The 15,896-nt window shown below is 32.8% G+C and overlaps 1 protein-coding gene across 1 annotated transcript in view; it reads left to right on the top strand.

The window, feature by feature from the left end:
- Positions 1-15,896, top strand: part of LOC132556915 (unconventional myosin-Va-like) — a 94,640-nt gene that overhangs the window by 16,047 nt on the left and 62,697 nt on the right. The window contains exons 3-17 of the mRNA XM_060221372.1: positions 3,179-3,290; positions 3,760-3,816; positions 4,616-4,760; positions 5,258-5,414; positions 6,435-6,565; positions 7,007-7,101; positions 8,310-8,417; positions 9,487-9,593; positions 10,385-10,516; positions 11,052-11,185; positions 11,684-11,765; positions 11,930-12,070; positions 12,486-12,695; positions 13,411-13,551; positions 14,940-14,969. Coding sequence (XP_060077355.1) covers positions 3,179-3,290; positions 3,760-3,816; positions 4,616-4,760; positions 5,258-5,414; positions 6,435-6,565; positions 7,007-7,101; positions 8,310-8,417; positions 9,487-9,593; positions 10,385-10,516; positions 11,052-11,185; positions 11,684-11,765; positions 11,930-12,070; positions 12,486-12,695; positions 13,411-13,551; positions 14,940-14,969 — 1,782 coding nt within the window. The remainder of the gene's footprint in view (positions 1-3,178; positions 3,291-3,759; positions 3,817-4,615; positions 4,761-5,257; positions 5,415-6,434; positions 6,566-7,006; positions 7,102-8,309; positions 8,418-9,486; positions 9,594-10,384; positions 10,517-11,051; positions 11,186-11,683; positions 11,766-11,929; positions 12,071-12,485; positions 12,696-13,410; positions 13,552-14,939; positions 14,970-15,896) is intronic.

The following is a 15,896-nucleotide window of genomic DNA, read 5'->3' on the forward strand; positions in this document are numbered from 1 at the left end:
CACAGGTAAATGATCTACAGGTAAAAGGAATGTTGTATCTATTTCTGAATCACCTAGATAATACACATTATCACTGTATAAGATATGATTGTGGGTAATTCATTGACTGAGGACATCACTTGTATGTGTTTCCGACTAATGCAAATACTAGGATGACAGCTGGCAATTACAATTATGTGTAGAAATTAACGTCTTTAACTTTTTCAGGCTATTATAAGACAATATTAATGTTATTTTTAGATCTTAATCATTTCAAACAAAAAGAAATAATCATTGAAATTTCTATCTATCTTTATGCCTGCTAATTTGAAATTATTTAAATTTTCTTACTTTTTTAAAAATAAATAAGTGGGGAAAACCCCTAAGAACCTGGCCTCAGCTGTTGTGCTCTTCCTACTATTTTGATTTGTTTTAAAAATAATCAAATATTAATATTTTTAAATTGCAAAAGAAGCACTGATTTTCTGTAAAACAGTGGAGGAATATTTTTTCTTATTTTCATCATCGAAAGGATCAGTATTACATTGGTGTATCTATCAATGTCTCATTCAAATCAAAAAGAAATTATTAAAAACTATGTATTGCTATTGTGTACATTGTAAAGAACAGTCCCTTAACATGTTTAGCTGTAAATTAAATTAAGTGAAAGATATAAACATCATGAATGACAATTATGTTTGTTGTTATTCCAGACTTGTCAGTAATTATATATAGTATTTCATTATTACAGCCTGAATTCACTGTTTAATATTCACTAGAGGTGTTAAGCTGTATATCCCTGACATTTTACTGGGGCGAGAACACCAGCAGCCTGTGACAATTTCCTGATGTTTCAGCTCTTGTTTACATCACTGTAAACAAAAGAGGTGTTGTTTGTGACAAGGAGTGAAAATCAGAGAAGTTCCTGTCTGGAAATTATTGTAACCATGTGGAAACCTTGTATAGAAATGTTCACTCATTCTCATTCAAAAGACAATTTGACATTTTCCTAGTGGTGGTAGGGAAGAATGTTATACCTGTTCAATAATTTAGTTTTTCATTCTTTGATGATATGGAACAGAAATTGTAAGATATAATTTGGTCTGTTCAATCAGTAATGTAAATGAAATGGAAAAAATGCATTAGTTTAAAACCTTTTCTGTCAGCTTTCACTGGAATGGAAACAAGCTTTCACTGGAATGGGAACAAATTTAAAAAAAAAAAAAAAATCGCCAATTGGAGAAAAATTAATTGCACAGCTCCGTAATTGAGTTTTGTTTGGATTTCTTTATTCATGTATTTTTTTTGTGGAATTCTGTGATTGATGTTACTACAGGTATGATAGGTGGCTCCTCGGTAACATGTTTTGATATAGGCAGCTAGAGTCCGATTCTCTGATCAGATATAAAAAACAGATAAATAAATAAAGCAAAATAAAAATGGGGTCACCTATGACCTGAACATGTTGGATTTCTCCAGGAGAGATATTCCAGAGTTTTCTCCCTTTGTAAGATGCCTAAAATGTGTACTTTTGGTGTTATCAGCTTGTTTCATCATTGATGTAAGAGAGTCTTTTTCGGTATTCAATAATTAAAGTCTACATTAGTCCTATATGGCAATTTAACACATCATCTCTTGATCAAATACTGGACTCAATGAAAAATATATATGTGGCCTTATCTCTTGGTTTAACCTTATCTCTTCATGATTGCCTTATTTATTGGTATGGCCTTATTTATTAGTGTGGACTTTTTAATTGATGTGACCTTTTTAATTGATGTGACCTTGATGTGACCTTTTTAATTAATGTGACCTTTTTAATTGATGTGGCCTTTTTAATTAATGTGGCCTTATTTATCGATGTGACCTTTTTAATTGATGTGACCTTTTTAATTGATGTGACCTTTTTAATTGATGTGGCCTTATTTATTGATGTGACCTTTTTAATTGATGTGACCTTTTTAATTGATGTGGCCTTTTTAATTGATGTGACCTTTTTAATTGATGTGGCCTTTTTAATTGATGTGGCCTTTTTAATTGATGTGACCTTATTTATTGGTATGGCCTTATTTACTAGTGTGGCCTTATTAATTGATGTGACCTTTTTAATTGATGTGACCTTTTTAATTGATGTGACCTTATTTATTGGTATGGCCTTATTTACTAGTGTGACCTTATTAATTGATGTGGCCTTTTTAATTGATGTGGCCTTATTAATTGATGTGGCCTTATTTATTGATGTGACCTTTTTAATTGATGTGACCTTATTTATTGGTATGGCCTTATTTCTTTTTATGTTGAACTAGCTCCACATTGTGTGTGTTTGAAGCGAGTCAGTTTATGTAGAATGAGTGATATAGATGTTGTGAGCTATGTCAGAGTACACATGATGTGTTTTGTCCTGAGAGCAGGAAACTAACAGATCTGTCAGTGATGATTATACTGGCCCCTGCTATGTGGGTTACTGTCCTCTGTAAACTGACAACTGTAAAACTGGTTTTACACCACGATCTGCAATCACCACCACGATCTGCAATCACCGTAAATTCTCAAGAAAGAAAAGGAGCGATATAGGTTGATAAACATTTACAAAAATGTGGTTTTAGGGCAAAAGTGATATGTATAAAACTGTTAAAATATAGATTATAAATCAGATTACAAATACTGTAGAATTATTCATTTTTGTGGTGTTCTTATTTTTTTTTTTTTATATTGATAATCATGAATTTGTATGTTCACACTTAAGTTTCCGTTTAAAATCATTAATACCAGATTTCTGAATTCTACTTATCTATCTACAAAATCAAATGCTCATGGAGTGATATTCTTTTGAAAACCACAAAATTTGGGTCTCACAAAAATATATTGTTTTACAGTATATTAAGCAATTCATCTGTCTCATTTTTTTTTTTTTACAAATTTTATTTAAAATTTTGAGTTTAGAAGATTATCAAGACTTGAGAAAAATATTACCACAGAGAGTTTAGCAAAAAATACTTTCTTATGTATATTTCAGTGACCTGTACATGTCTTAAATAAAACATTTTGCTCAATTATTGACAGATGCATCCTTATTATTTATCATTAAGGTTCTTTTGTCTAATTAATGCTACTAATGAGTTAATCCTGTTGTCTGTATACAGTAGACAAAAACGTGTTAGGTAAATGAAATTAATTCTAGTGTTCTTTTGTTATTTAGGAATCGGAAGTAGCAGTCAGTGATAAAAGCAAGCTTCCTCATCTCCGAAACCCGGACATCCTGATAGGAGAAAATGACCTTACCTCTCTCAGTTATCTTAACGAACCAGAAGGTAAACTCACCTGACTCAATTCTCTGAATGAATCAGAAGGTTTAAAAAAACTCACCTGACTCAATTCTCTTAATGTATCAGAAGATTTAAAAAAAAACTCACCTGACTCAATTCTCTGAATGAATCAGAAGGTTAAAAAAAAAACTCACCTGACTCAATTCTCTTAATGTATCAGAAGATTTAAAAAAAAACTCACCTGACTCATTTCTCTTAATGTATCAGAAGATTTAAAAAAAAACTCACCTGACTCAATTCTCTTAATGTATCAGAAGATTTAAAAAAGAACTCACCTGACTCATTTATCTTAATTAATCAGAAGATTTTAAAAAACTCACCTGACTCAAATCTCATCTTTCTTTGGATTTATCTTTATTTTTGTCTATTTTGTAAGACAGAAAAAATTATGAATATTCAATTATTTTGTCCACTTGGGCCTTTGACCTAAAAAGACTTCAATTTTGCTTTTCAGTTCTGTATAACCTGCACGTCAGATTTGCTGAAAGGAACATCATTTATACCTACTGTGGTAAGTCTGTCATCGATAAAAGTATTTGAACAATTAAGTGATATTCTGAATGTAATTATAGTTGAATTAATTTCAAATAACCTTCTAGCAAATTCCATAAAACCTGCTTCTCATGGCAATTATATCGACCGTAATCACATTCTGAAAAAACCTTTATATCCACATTACCAGCAACATTTTAGGCATTATTACTGAGGTACCTGGTTATATTTAGTGAAAAATGTAAATCCAATTAATGGAATAGCGGAAAAAATAGAATAGCCAGTAAAAGCTCTGTCATTATATAATGGGACCTGTTGTAATTATATTCTATAAATTACATTGGCAATCGACCTGGTATATATATAGTAATGAGAACAGCAGCAGAGAAATATAAAATATATTTCTGATTTGGTTTCCGTTTCCAGCATTAAAACTTTAATGGAAAAATCAAGATATTTCTAATAAGACTTGTTGATATCGGGTGCATTGTTCCACCCCTGAACGGAGGGTACAAAACCGCCCCCAAATAGATGAAATTCAAGACTTGTACCTCCGGTTGCCAAGGAGTCTTAGATGTAAATACATTGTTAGGGGTAGATTGTACTCCCTGTTTCAAATGGCAAGTGGGAACACTGGCGTAGTGCCTTGATAATTCAGACAAACTTATTCCTGATCCAGATTACAAGCTTCTGGACCATTTATGTCCAGATTATCACGTTTTTCGTGTACGTATCTCAGGTATATCGAAATGTGATCTTGGAGATTTCCAGAGATTTTACAAAAATTCTGTAAATATGATTTTTGTATCGTTGGCCAGGTATTGTACTGGTGGCCATTAATCCATACGAAGAGGTAAACATCTACAGTAATGACATCATACAGGCTTACAGTGGACAGGATATGGGCGCCATGGACCCACACATCTTCGCCGTTGCCGAGGAAGCCTTCAAACACATGTCAAGGTCAGTGCAGAGGTCAAAGGTTATAAGGTTAATTATTGCAATATTAAGGTTAAGAATTCAAGATCAAGGACACTAATTCAAGATGAAGGTCAAGGTGATGGTGTTTTAAGGTCAAAACATCTCATGAGAGTAGAAATGAAATTTCATGGAGGTCAATTATATCTTAAAGTTTGTTTATATGGTTTTAGATCAAGATCAGCATTCAAATAAGGAGACATGATTGAGATAAATCTGGGTATAAAATGGAGGTCTCGGGGTGGACTTTGTATTTAACATGTCAAATGTTTATTTGCTTAAACTGTAATATGTGTTATCAAGGTGTAAAAGACATTTTGGGCTAGGTGTTAACATACAAAAGTCAAAGTCAGTACATCAATATAATCAGGGTCAGAGTTCAGGGTCAGAGGTCAACATGTAAAAGAAAAAGACTCAGTGGTTCAAAAGTTATATTATTTATTGATGTTTATTTACGTGGATTTATTTATTTATTTTGCCAGGTTTGACAGGAACGAATCGATCATCGTTTCGGGAGAGTCAGGTGCCGGAAAAACAGTATCTGCTAAGTATGCCATGAGGTACTTTGCTACTGTGGGAGGTTCACAGGCTGAGACAATGGTGGAACAGAAGGTTTTAGCCTCCAACCCGATCATGGAGGTAAGTGGATCAGCCCCTGTGGTAGATCATATATCTTCAGAATGTGAGGATTTCTCTCATAATAAATGATTGAAAAGAAAAAAGACAAGTAAAAGGTACGAGAAACATGGAGTAGGAAACATACGTTCTGTCCATCCATGGTATATGTCAAAATACAACATTTTATTGCGGAGGATTGCAATGGAGTTATACCATGTTATCCTCAGCCAGGGACCAGGGGACTATAGTTTCGCATTGTGTCCGTCTGTCCTTCCGTCCATTCGTCCATTCCTCTGCAAACTTGTTTATATCCTATACTTCTTGTCACTAGAATATCATACTTGGGGTATGGGTTCATCTTGGCTAAACAGCATGTCATATATCAAAATTAGGTTACTCTGACCTATATTTTGACCTTTGACCTACATCAAAGAAAAAGTTCTATCTCATACACCACTTGTAACTTTATACTTGGGGTAGAGACTCACCTTGGTGAGGCAGTGTGTCATGTACCAAAAGTAGGTCACTCTGATCTATATTTTGACCTTTGATTTACATCAGCTAAAAGGATTGTCTAGGCTCTGTGCTCTACACTACATGTCACTGGAACATTATATGGTATGGATTCCTCATAGTTAGGTGGTATGTTTGTGAGTGACTGTGATTTACTTAATTTTATTGTTCCTTTTATCTTTTATCAAAGAGGTCAAAGGTATACATGACCCCCTAACAGTCTCTAGACTTACTAACATCAGAGCAAATGGGATAATGAGCATATTAAAGTGTGAACTCTTGAATTTTGAAGAAAAAATATAGGTTATAAAATATATATGATATGCACCACGATCCGTAATATCTATCTAAACACACTGTAGTGGGCAGACTTTTATCTATGTACTTATTATATAATACTAACACATAGATTACCTATTTTGATTTGAATGATATTTCTTTCAAAATGTCTGCATTTTCATTTTGGTAAAATACTTATAACTGTTTGTGGTCTAATTTGAGTTAATGAAATATTTTTTTTTTCCACAGGCAATTGGCAACGCTAAGACAACACGAAACGACAACAGCAGTCGGTTTGGGAAGTACCTTGAGATCTCCTTCAATAAACAACATGAAATTGTTGGTGCCCATATGAGGACCTATCTACTAGAGAAGTCAAGGTCAGGTCAAGGTCAAATTTAAAGTTGAGAGGTTGATAGACGAAATGTATGATTGGTCAAAAGCTGGGTGTTAATTAAGGTCATATAACACTGATTTAAGATTATAGGGTCAGTGATGGTAGGGGTCAGAGGTCATTGATATTAGATAAGAGACAAAGTGTCAGATGTCAAAGGTCAAGCATAAAGGATTTTAGTCAAAGAATCGGTACATTTAGAGGCCACAGAGTCTAATTTGGTGCAGTGAGTTGACATGTTTTAAACAAAAAATCTTAGATCAGATATCTTATTGTTCTTATTCATAATACAAACTATCTTGTCATTTCTGTAAGTGAGAAAACGGGGAAAATTTTCATCTCAAAATGTTATATAACCCAAAGTGTAGAGAAAACATTTCTAATTTGAGTGCTTTACTGATATAACGATGTGATCTGAATCTTACAGAGTTGTTTTCCAAGCTGCCGAAGAAAGAAACTACCATGTGTTCTATCAATTATGTGCTGTTGCTGACCGCCCAGAGTTCAAGAAGTTCCAGCTAAGTATGTCTTTATTATGATACTGATGGAACTTTGATCACTGCTGTAATAAACTGTGGTTAACTTTTACAGCACAAATGGGATCCATTTCTTAAATTTTTTTTCCAATAGCCGAGATAGGAAGAAAAGTCATTGTTTATACTACTGTTATTGATAAGTAATAGATAGTGGTGTTTGCTGTGGAATAAATTTGAGTTGAGATAGAATACTGTCAAATCTTACATTTTTGGGGGACTCAAATTTTTGTGGTTTTCCCAAAAAATACACATTTACATTGATGTTTGTTTTTGAGGATAAATTCAGATCACAATGTTCACTAGTGCTATAACTCATTAACTTTTATTTGTTTATTATTTCATTGACATATAAATTCATGGATTTCATGAACCCATGGATAAAAGGAAGATAAATCCTCCCACAAAAATTTACAATTTTACAGTAACTAACAAGTACTTTTTGCATTGAATCAAAATCACAGAAAATCTATGTCTGTATACATGGATACCAGTTGACAGGAAGTATAATATACATTGGTTAGCCCAAACTATGACTACAGTGAAATATTAGCCCAGGGAAATAGCACAAGCTATAAAGCATGTAAAATTGGGATATACCTCACACATAATATGAACTATCCTACTGTCATTAGTACTCAAACCTTGATGGATTGTACTGATGTGTATAACAAATAATGATTTGGGAAAGAAAAGAGGAAGTAAGGGAGGTGTACGTTATTAGTGTATATGTATTTTACGTAATTACCGTATATTCCGGATTATAAGCCACACCTTTTCCTTGTGAGTCAAATGTACGTCTTATATATGGATGAAACCCCCCCAACTTCAGTAGGAGCACCAGAAGTCTAAACAGAAGTAATTGTTGACACTCCACTGTTAGTTACAGTAAAATTATTTATTTGCATAAATTTTTTCTTAATCCAGGAATTCATATCTCCACAAACTGTTGAAATGAGTATAAGTGGATTTGTTTAGTTCTATTCATCCACAAAATTAAGTGTCAACAAAAACCACAAAAATTAAACCCCACAAAAATACATGATTTCACGCAATGGTACTTTCTTTCAAATTGGGAGTTTTGATAAAAATATCAAACTGATACAGATTGTTTAATATATCAACAGAAACTTTATTACTGTTGTAAAATGAAATGAATTTTAATTGGTTTTAATGTAATATTTATTGTTTTTATAGAAAATCCTGATGACTTTTTCTACACAAGCTGTGGTCAGGCGCCGGAGATACAAGGAGTAGATGACGCAGAAAACCTGACACATACAATGGATGCCCTGACTTTACTAGGTTCGTAACCCTTTAACTACTGTGAACATATGTTAAAAACTGTCTGTAGCATATATCAAAGTTTTTGAATTATGTCTTTGCTATTTATTTTCGACTGTGTTGAGTTTTGCTCTATGGGTCAGTGTAAGTTTAGGGGTTAACATGTGAATGAATATCAGGCGTCAGGCTTAGTATAGAACATTAATAGTAATCCTACTGAAACTTCATGATGGGTTTGTTGGGTGAGAGGTCACGATAGAATTGTAAGAGTGTTGACCTGTGTAGTCCCAGGAGAAGGTCTGAAGTGGGCGATACGATGCTCCCTGCCCGTTGTAGTTTGTGTTTCTCAGAAAGCTGAGAAACTGACTAGACTTTGCTGACATCATTGTGTTTTTGTTCGAGACATTTGAATTGTAACTGCCCTGGATGACATGTGACAACCCTCCTGTATGTTGTTCAGTAAGGTAGCCAACACCTACTACAAGGAGACCCGGCATTGGAACGAACCTGCCTGATTTGGTGATAAATCAACAAAAAAATCCAAAATAATACGTTTATGAACAGACCTGCACATATTACAGACTACTGTATAGTGGTGATGCAAAATAATCTTATAGAGATTTTTGACAAATGGAATTGGTCAGCTTTATTATTTCGCAAATGTTGGACTGAGTGATTAGAGATATTGTATTCGACAGGCTTCCTGTAAGAGGAAACATTCACCAACAGTGATCCAATCAAGATATTTTTGCCTACTGTTGAATTTGATTTAAAGGATAACCCATTTCTCAGTTTTAACTGCCATTTTAATTTCACTTAATCGGTAGAAGTTCCCCATGATACTGTATTGTGAAGGTTTGCAATGTGCTTCCGCACTGCAATAGCTTAGTCAGTGCAGCATCACACAATCTAACCTAATTGTGTAGAGATCCAAGGGTGTTGTGGGCCTCCCATATGATATTCATTGAAGAAGTCACCGTCTGTTAAAAAAAAAGACTTCCCCTCAAATGACCCTGTCTATTCATGGGCTATAAATGCAGCAAACAAGTAAACATAATGGCATACTGATATGATATTGTTTGTTTTACAGGTGTTGGTGAGAGACATCAAATGATGATTTTTCAGATACTCTCCGGAATTCTCCATTTTGGAAATGTTAAAATAAGTGAAGCAGAAGGAGAGTCTTGTGAAATTCCGGTATGTTCTAACTTTTAGAAAACAATATATCTCATCCTGCTAATTGAAGAAGTCAACGCAATCATAATCCGAACTCAAATTCATTGAAATTAGGACAAAATATAAAGAAAAGAAAGATTTACACAGAGACTCCTGAAAAAGTACAAGGAGAATAAGACCAGTTGTTCCAGTAAAGTAAGAGCAGGTGTCTTTTCTTTCTTCAAAAATATCTTAAAATTTGTTGTTGAGACACAATAAGAAAAATGTTCTCTTTTCTTTGACAGGTTTCCAATTAACTCATTTATCTGAGATTTCAAAAAATATTGAAAAAAACTACTATTTTTTTATGACAGGTAGAGCATATAAAAGTGTGTATTTATTCTAAGATATATGTATAGGATTTATATTCCAAGAGATGAGATTTGAAAAAACTGTACACTTCACGCCTGCAAACATACACTGATGACATCGTTGATTTTACCAAATTTGGTTTTAATCAAAATCTTTCTTAAACTTTGTAACACAAAACTGAAAAAAGAAATCATCAAAATAAAATTTGACACCTTTTAGTATCTACTCAAGACCAGAATTAGAATGGATGTGAAAACAAATTCGAAAATTAAAAAAAAAAAAAAAATTGGATCATTGTGACCTATATTTTCTGTCCGACAGACATTGCATCAGTTGGTGAAATTTGATTTATTTCTTTAGTTTGATAGTAAAGTTACCTCCCTTTTGTCTACACCTTGAAAGTGAGTTTTTTTATCTGAGAAGCAAGCAGTTTTGTTAATGTTTGTGTTGTTTGTGTTCAGGCCAAGGACAAGTCACTAACCATGTGCTGCTCACTACTGGGGATAGAGGAATCGCAGATGAGGATGTGGCTGTGTCATAAAAAGATCACAACGGTCAACGAGGTGCTCACTAAACCTCTCACCGCCAATCAGGTAGGTCAAGGTCAAATATTCTACAAGGTTAAAGGTCATGGAAGTGTTCAATAAACCACTCACTACCATTCAGGTAGTTTAAGGTCAAATGTTACACAAAGGTCAGTGGTCATTGAAATGTTCAATAAAGCTCTCACCACCAGTTAAGTAGGTCAAGGACAAATGTTACACAAGGTCAAATGTTGTTGAGTTGCTGACTTAACCTCTCACTGCCATTCAGAAAGGTCAAAGTAAAATGTTACACTAGTTCAAAGGTCAATAAGATGCTTGATAGACCTCTCAATGCCAGTCAGGTAGGTCAAGGTCAAATATTGTACAATGATAACTTTCACAGTTGTTTTTCTTTCATACTCACATGTAGGACCTGTCGAATTGAAGATATAAACAGAAACATCTGTTTTATGATAAATTCCGTGTGACAGAACTTATTACTAAGATGTGTTAATGTATTATAACAGGAAGGAATGAAGTTATAGAAACCCTTCTGTTGTTAATGTTTAAATACAATTTCATTTTCTATTTCCCTGAAAATCAGGCCAGTTTTGCTCAGGACGCTCTTGCCAAGCATATCTACGCTGAGGTGTTCACCTGGATTGTCAACAAGATTAACATTACACTGCAAAGCAACACCAAACAATACAAGTTTATTGGTGTTTTGGATATTTATGGGTAAAGTCAGTTTAAAACATAAAGTGTACTATCAACATTTTTAGTCCGTGTTTACTATCAGTGGTGTAAATTCAGTGTAAATAAATAAATTTGCAATAGAAACATCTTTACATTGCTAAAATGTTAATATCATTATTTATAAGGTACGTGGGATTCTATTTTTTACTGCTATTGAGGATAATGAAAATCACAAAGAAAATATTGCATTATGAATAAAGGTTTAAGAAAAAACCAAGAAGAATTTCCATATGTAAAAAGGGCTTGATCAAATATTTGATTTAAGGAAATAAAAATGAAAGAAAATGAACGTCTAAAATTCCTTCCTTTTTCTTGGTTTAGCTTGGTTCTCTGTCATTTTTAAAAGATTTAAAAAATATTAAAATAACTTTATAATAGAAGTATTCATGTTGAGAATGGAAATGTTATGAATGGTTTCTTTGAATTGTTTAAAGATAACAAGCTATTTGATTACTCAATTTATCATATATTTATTGGCAGGTTTGAGACGTTTGAAATCAACAGCTTTGAGCAGTTTTGTATTAATTATGCCAATGAGAAACTCCAACAGATATTCAACAGTGTAAGTATACTACATGTATATGTTCATTCCTGTCCTTTAACAGCCGAAATGTTGAATTGTATAAAACCGGAAACCAAATTTTTTTTTTCTTTTTTAATAGTATAATAGTATATCTATGGTTGAAACATAGCAAAAAAATGTTGATGAAAACTTTTCTGTTTCAGCATGTGTTTAAACTGGAGCAGGAGGAATACGTACGTGAGGGCATCGAGTGGTCGTTTATTGACTTCTATGACAACCAGCCATGTATTGATCTGATCGAAAGCAAACTGGGAATTCTTGATCTGTTAGACGAGGAATGTAAGGTAGGTTCAACTGAGGTCACAGGGGTCAAAGGTTAGAAAGAGAATTGGTATAAGGGGTTAGATGTTGTAGACTCTGTAGGAATAAGATAAAAAAAACAATTCTGAATATCATTTTGATTGATTTTATCCATCTGTCAATATTCCCATGTCTGTTGATAAGCCCACCTCTTTATATTTTTTATACAGTAGAATTACAAAATATGGTATGTCATTGTCTTGTAATAAACCTGCTTCAACTTTGAGACAGAATTGGAATGTTGATTTCTTTGACTTATTGAAGGATACGTTGAATGGGCTTATTACCACACCAGGACTTATTTCAATTAAACATATTCATGCTAAAAGAAAATGATAAATTTGCTTCTTAGTTTCAAATTCTCACTCTTATTTCACCATTTATGTTTATTTCTGACAGATGCCGCGTGGTTCGGACGCCAACTGGTGTCAGAAACTGTACAGTAAACATTTAGGGAAGGCAAAACACTTTGACAAGCCACGTATGTCAAACAAAGCTTTCATTATTGCCCACTTTGCTGACAAAGTTCAGTACCTGGCGGACGGATTCCTCGAGAAAAACAGAGATACAGTATTAGAAGAACACATCAATATTCTCAAAGCCAGTGAGGTATGTATATGTATTATACTTAAGGATGTATGATCCCTTCTTGTTGTATGTATTTCTTTCTCAAAAAGAGTTCTACGTAAAAAAACGGTTGGAGCTTTGATGAATGAATTTGATTATATAACAATGTCAATTTCATACATATTTTTGTGAACGTAAAAAATAAAAATCAAACTAATGATTGACTTGAACAAGCTGCTTTCACCTTTCAAAAGGCTATTAAGTGTGCAGTGTTCCCCATAAACCCCGATTGAGGGTACAAAACCCCTGAAAGTGGTGAAATTCAAGACTTGTACCCCCGGCCATCAAGCTATCAACTATATACATACATTGTTAGGGGTACACTGTATCTCCAGTTTTAAAAGGCAAGAGTGAACACTGCACGCTAATGTATAGAGATGATATTCTTACATTCTAACATTATGTAGGATACAGCCTTAATACAATCAAAAGTCATGATGTAACAAAGTGTATATTCTTAACAGATATTGTAGTTATGTGCAAGATAGCATGTAACTTTTATAGAGATCATAAGTATGATATTTGTAAGACAAGCTATTAACAATAGACCTCATGTCAGTTGGTGCCCAACCTATCCAAAGGCATCTCATTTCTTACAAGACATGCCACCCAGGTGAAACTGCCTCATTCTGTAAAGTAGACCGACTTCACCACGTTATGAATTAAAATTGTTATAAAAATTTGTTGTTTGTTTCAGTTTGAACTGGTGGCCGAGCTCTTTGATATTAAAGATCCAAATTTGAAAAAACCTCGTGCAGGATCTGCTACAACCCATCCCACAAGATTAGTTCCAAAATCGGCAGGAGGAAAATCAAACCGAAACACTGTGGGATCACAGGTAGTATATTGTGCCTCATATAGTGTAAGGGGAGGTAATTTGAGGGGAGATAATTTAAGTTTATATATTGCTGTACAGGAAGAGTTAAGATGGGATATCCAACCATATATATTTTTAATTCACTGAAATTAAAAAAAAACAATCAAAGAACAAAAAATTGATGGACAGATATTTTAATCATGCTTCCTTCCTAGCTTGTAGAAAATTTAGTTTAGATTTTTACTAAATACGATTTTTAGAAATATTTATATCTTTACAAAAAATCTTTTCTTGTTGAGATGCATCATTACTCATTCTAGTTGTAACTCCCATTTATCATTATTCATGATTTTGATGATGTTAATATTGTATAATTATAATTTTTGATGTGATGCTGTAATTTAACTTTAAACTTTCTAGTTTATGCTATAACAATACAGCCATGTTCCTCTTCAGTAAAACAAAATTTTTATTCACCAGAATTAGATATACTGTAAAACAATTAATTTTCAAGGGGGATTATCTTCTCTGAAATTGTGGGTACTCTAAATCCATGAACTAATACAAATTACTAAATGGAAATGTTAATATTGTTACAGTATTAGCAAATATTGTGAGCAATATTTAAATACAAAATCAAGTACCAGTGAAAATACATATTTTTGGAAAACTACAAAATTTAAGCACCACAAAAATATGTAATTTTCTTTGTAAAGTTTTACTTAATCCTGTCACATAAAGCTATCAAACAAAACCAACTTAGGCTGGGGAAATAGTACATTCAACTACAGTGGAGGGACTTCATAGCTTTTTTTTTTTGTGCATTTTCTTGGATCAATTCAGTTGCTCTTTTACAAACATTAAGATTAGGTTCATTTAGTGTTGGGACGATATTTGAAAATAATTTTGAAATTAATCAATGAAGGAATTAAATTCAGTTAATCGATACAAAAATTCTGAAGATGATTAATCAATAGAGCAGAGAAATGACTCACATTTCTGACTTTTAGAAACACAGAAACCAACTGTAATTTGTGAAAATTTTCTTTTCTTTGATAGATAATTTACAACTAACAGTGTTGTATTAGACTTAATCAGTGGTATTTTATAAATAGGAAATATAGATACTTGTAAAGTATAAGACTTAAAACTTCAGTTAAACAATGATTTCAAACATTTGCAATATTTTCAATACAAGATTCAATTTAACGGAGATGAAATTGGATAGGATTTGCATGACTGAATTTCAAGTGATATCTTCTAGGAAAGTAAATCTCTAGTTAAACTGATTCAAGAAAGAAAAAGAATGATAGTTCCATCTCAGAAGGAGAACATGGCTGTATAATTTGCCTGCCTGTGTGTAAAGCTTTTGTAACCAAATTTTTGACATGTTTTCCTTGTTGCTATAGCAACAACAGAAGGCAACAGTTGGAGATCAGGTAAAGCGTGTGCCATCGCACATGTGTGCGACAGAGCGTGTAACCCGTTATGTCTGGTTGTGGGCTCTCACCTTTCTTACTTCTTTGTTCTTACTGATGCCAACACATGTAGCCAAAAACTTGTAATTTTTTACTGACATTTATTGTGTGCTGTAGTTATATCTTGATTGTTCAAAGTTCAATTCATGAAAAATTCATTAAAATGTTTGACCTCATGAAAAACCCATTAAAAAATTCAACTCATGAATAAGTCTTTAATGTGCTCACCACTCCCATTAAGCAAATTCATCTAAAATAATCCATGTTACAGTCTGAGAATAATGTTAAGAAATTCATCAAAATGCCCTGAAATTTTAGTAATATTTCTTAAATTCTTTATGCAATTTACCAAAAAAATTTTTTTTCTTTTAAATAAAGAAAAGAAATATAAAACAATTAAAATATGGTTGCTTGTGTAGACCTATTTAGTTAAATTCAAATTTAACAACATCTGTGAAAAGATATTGTAAAATCTTTGAGCAATTCAGATTTATATGAGATATATTAAGCTGATGTATTTTAGTAAAACACATAATTGTAATAGTTTTGTTTTTGTCCCACTACTGTGTCATAATATATCTATGTATACCTGAATCTTTCTGTACATATGCTACAGCTGAATCTCTTTAATAGTTGGCTCTTTTTAGCCAGTACTGAAAAAAGTCATTCTAGCTTCATGTCTTGTGTGAAAGAAATATTTTTGTAATTTTAATTTTAATTCTTAGTCATAGCTTTAACCAGGACTATAATATTTTTCTTAACTTTTGAAAATTTGAAACAAAGTTTCACATTCAGTCACCAATCTTGCTGTTTCTGCTTCATCAAGTTTAACATAATAAACATATTTGCATGAATGCAGATTAAAATAAAATGCTTTCATTTGCAAGT

This window comes from Ylistrum balloti, unplaced genomic scaffold (genome assembly GCF_031769215.1).
Source record: "Ylistrum balloti isolate Yb309-2 unplaced genomic scaffold, AGI_CSIRO_Ybal_v1 Utg370602, whole genome shotgun sequence".
Classification (NCBI taxonomy): domain Eukaryota; kingdom Metazoa; phylum Mollusca; class Bivalvia; order Pectinida; family Pectinidae; genus Ylistrum; species Ylistrum balloti.